The sequence below is a fragment of the Sphaeroforma arctica genome, assembly GCF_001186125.1.
Source record: "Sphaeroforma arctica JP610 unplaced genomic scaffold supercont1.904, whole genome shotgun sequence".
In the NCBI taxonomy this organism is placed as follows: domain Eukaryota; class Ichthyosporea; order Ichthyophonida; genus Sphaeroforma; species Sphaeroforma arctica.
Genome location: NW_014039654.1, coordinates 1 through 3,112, shown reverse-complemented (window position 1 = coordinate 3,112; position 3,112 = coordinate 1). Strand labels below are relative to the sequence as shown.

Sequence of the window (3,112 nt, the reverse complement as noted above, 5' to 3'; positions counted from 1 at the left end):
GTACTAAGGTTGGGCCGGCGTACCTCGTGTTCATTGCCTAGTGTTACATGCACATCCTTGACTTTTAGTTTGATGAACGCTATCATTGCCGAAGACGTCCAGCTGCCTAACCAACTGTTCATGGCGAGTGGTTTGTCGCCCATGATTCCCATGTAGACTTGATCGTCAGGCGAGATGTTGAGCAAATGACCTTGTACCTACGCATTGTGACGTTGCGAAAGTATCAGTAGATGTCAGAGTGATTCACTGTACAGAAGCATCTAGTATAGTATGGGTGGTAGCAGATTGGATTGGCGCATGAAGGTGGATGTATGACAATTTGATATACGAGGCTCTAAAGGCGAGCGTATCATACCCTCCGATTGCGCTTGCCTTCGTATGGACATGCCAGATATCGAATTGTGTTGAACGCTGCGGCTAAGGTAGAGACTAGCGCCTTATAATCAAGCACGTGCTAGGTATACTAAAATAATATCTATCCGGGCAAACTCAACAGTTTGTGGACGACAGACTTATTCTTAATCACTGCAGCACAAATACAAACAAACACGAAGAGTACTCCGAGAAGTCAGGCATTGATCGGGTTACAAAACATATACTAGTTTATAGCCACTCACCATCGATTGTGCGTTTCTGCCGTCAAAGCCTAGGCGTTCATACACATCGATGGATGTGGAAACGCTTCACACGATAAATATACTGAGTGACCAATTAGATGTATCGACTTAGAGACATAAACTAGTTTAAGTCGAGTTAGAGACATACATTAGTTTAAGTCGAGTTAAAGACAAACATTGGTTTAAAGTCAACTCACCATGACCTCAAACATGCGTTTCCTGCCTTCAAAGTATGGCTGGTAGTGCGCGTCGGGAGGATTGGTCCGCAATTTGAAGAGCGTGTGACCAATACAGTTGCCATTCTCGACAAAAACTGGAGACCTTTAAGAGAAGTAACAAAGAAACAGAAACATAGGAACAAAGCGATAAGTGATCTGAGAGCACACCATTATAGCAAAGTGATTACAGGCAATCCTAAAGACTGGAGACCTTTATGAGAAGAAACATTGTAGGTATGTAATCTGAGAGCGTATCACTATAGTGGAGTGATCACAGGCGATCCTAAACACTGGAGGTTTTTATGAGAAGGAACATAGAACTAGGAACACAGTATCATAGCGTTAAGAGCTCTGATGTACATATCACTAAAGTGGAGTGATCACTGACAATTCTCGACGACCAATGAGCACCTGGATATGACGAAAATGCAATGTTCCTAATCTACCTAGGTTGTCACGAACATGGATTGTTAGGTGTTAGTTTTGAGTGTAGTAAGACCACCAACCACCGCCCCGCTTACACTCACGTTGAACCAGGTGAGACACTACTAACAATTCAGCAAACTACGGGGAGAAACAGGAGGGTTGGTAGCTAGGTAGGCTGCAATATTAAGAATGGCACGCTTGTACTCACCATAAGTTGGGTAGAACAATACTGTTAACGCAGTATGCATCGAGACGAAAATGAAGTATCTAGCGGAGAATCGGGCTGTATCAGAAACACTACTTCGCTTGCACTCACGTTCAATTGAGCGAGAAACCGGCTTTCTAATGACAACGAATCGAGACAAATATAGTAGTTGTGATTGGTCAATTAGGCTGCAGTATCCACGCATACCTACGCCTTTCGATGATGGCAAGAGAATACCTTTCTATGCACGATAGACTGAGACGAACATATAAGTTCTTGGTGGCGAATGAGGTTGATACCAACACTGCCGCGCTTGGACTCACCTTGAATTCGGCCTGATCTCGTGTTCCTTCGCAGGATTTGAGCGTTCTGTAATTCTCAACGGAAGCTTGCCCATTGACATTCTCTTGCCCAAAACTGCCAGGTCCTGAATTACATTCGGTTGGGATCATGACTATGAGTATTATTCTAACTACTCTAGTACTAATGTGTGACTATTGTGGTACCACTCTGATACTACGATCTTTGTTACTCCTGTGGTATTTCAAAGGTGTGCTTGTGTTGTAGGATCACAATGTTGCGTATAAAACAAAATAACAGAAGAATGTGCTTTGCGTACGTAGCCAATGATGAGGGTTGGTGTTGTCACGTGCGGTATTCTCGGTACACAGATGATAGAGTTCCTTGAGATATTCCTGAAGGCAATCGCCAACCAAACTCAGTCGCTAATGACCACACGGAATGCCCTATCTCGAAGACAAGATTAATTACAGTCCCAACTACAGTGTTCGACACCAAATGAATACCTTCGATGGAACGGATAGTGTGTGGCGGATACACCCTCACATCTAGAGACTGCAGTACACGTAAATAACGTTAATGTGTGAGTTTTTAGAATTTGTTATACCCGTCTCCAGACAGCATTTGGAATGCCTCGTACATGTCTTTGTTGTGCGTACGACTGTCGGTATCTTTGCGCTCACGTACGAATTCTAAACTACCACACACACAGTACAGTGATCACACCCCTATACTCAAACTTCTGTAATCGCGAACCCCTCCCCCTTTTATCCATCCGCTAAGCTGCTAAACGCGTTGTAAACCCAACTCCCACTTGTTTGTGTTCCAAAACAAAGCATCAGCTACATTAAAACTTCATATAGATACAGCAAACCAGTGACTAAGAACATCGTCAAGCTGGCGAACATGTAAATTTCTCTAACATCACGGTACCACACCCATAACTACCTGCTTGGCAGCCTCAGACAGACGTCTTGTACGCTCGGGCTTATGCACGCGACCGCTCGAATCTTTTCGTTCTTTCTGGGGCACACCGCGTTTGTCGTCGGCAGGCATTGGGCCAAAGTGATGGGAAACATCCTGTCCAGAAAGTTACACAATTTGTAGAAGAGGTGGAGAGTTTAGATGCCTGCGTATAACGTAGTACTTACGGCTGAGACGCTACAAATGATCAATGAAAACTCGGCAAATCATCCAGTACATTTTGGTTTGCACATGCCGCCTTCTTCAAATCTGTTCCATTTCTTTAACGATGAATAGATGACCTAAATAACACATATATCTATACATAAATTTGAATGTCTGCCTACACACCCATACCTATAAACACACACACACACACACAG

General features: G+C 43.7%; 1 protein-coding gene across 1 annotated transcript in view; it reads right to left on the bottom strand.

The window, feature by feature from the left end:
* Positions 1 to 2,850, bottom strand: part of SARC_09182 (hypothetical protein) — a 5,012-nt gene extending 2,162 nt beyond the window's left edge. The window contains exons 1-4 of the mRNA XM_014296807.1: positions 2,715 to 2,850; positions 1,790 to 1,893; positions 815 to 938; positions 24 to 197 (exon numbers count right to left, since the gene is read on the bottom strand). Coding sequence (XP_014152282.1) covers positions 24 to 197; positions 815 to 938; positions 1,790 to 1,893; positions 2,715 to 2,822 — 510 coding nt within the window. The 5' untranslated portion in view covers positions 2,823 to 2,850. The remainder of the gene's footprint in view (positions 1 to 23; positions 198 to 814; positions 939 to 1,789; positions 1,894 to 2,714) is intronic.
* Between the last annotated feature and the right edge of the window lie 262 nt (positions 2,851 to 3,112).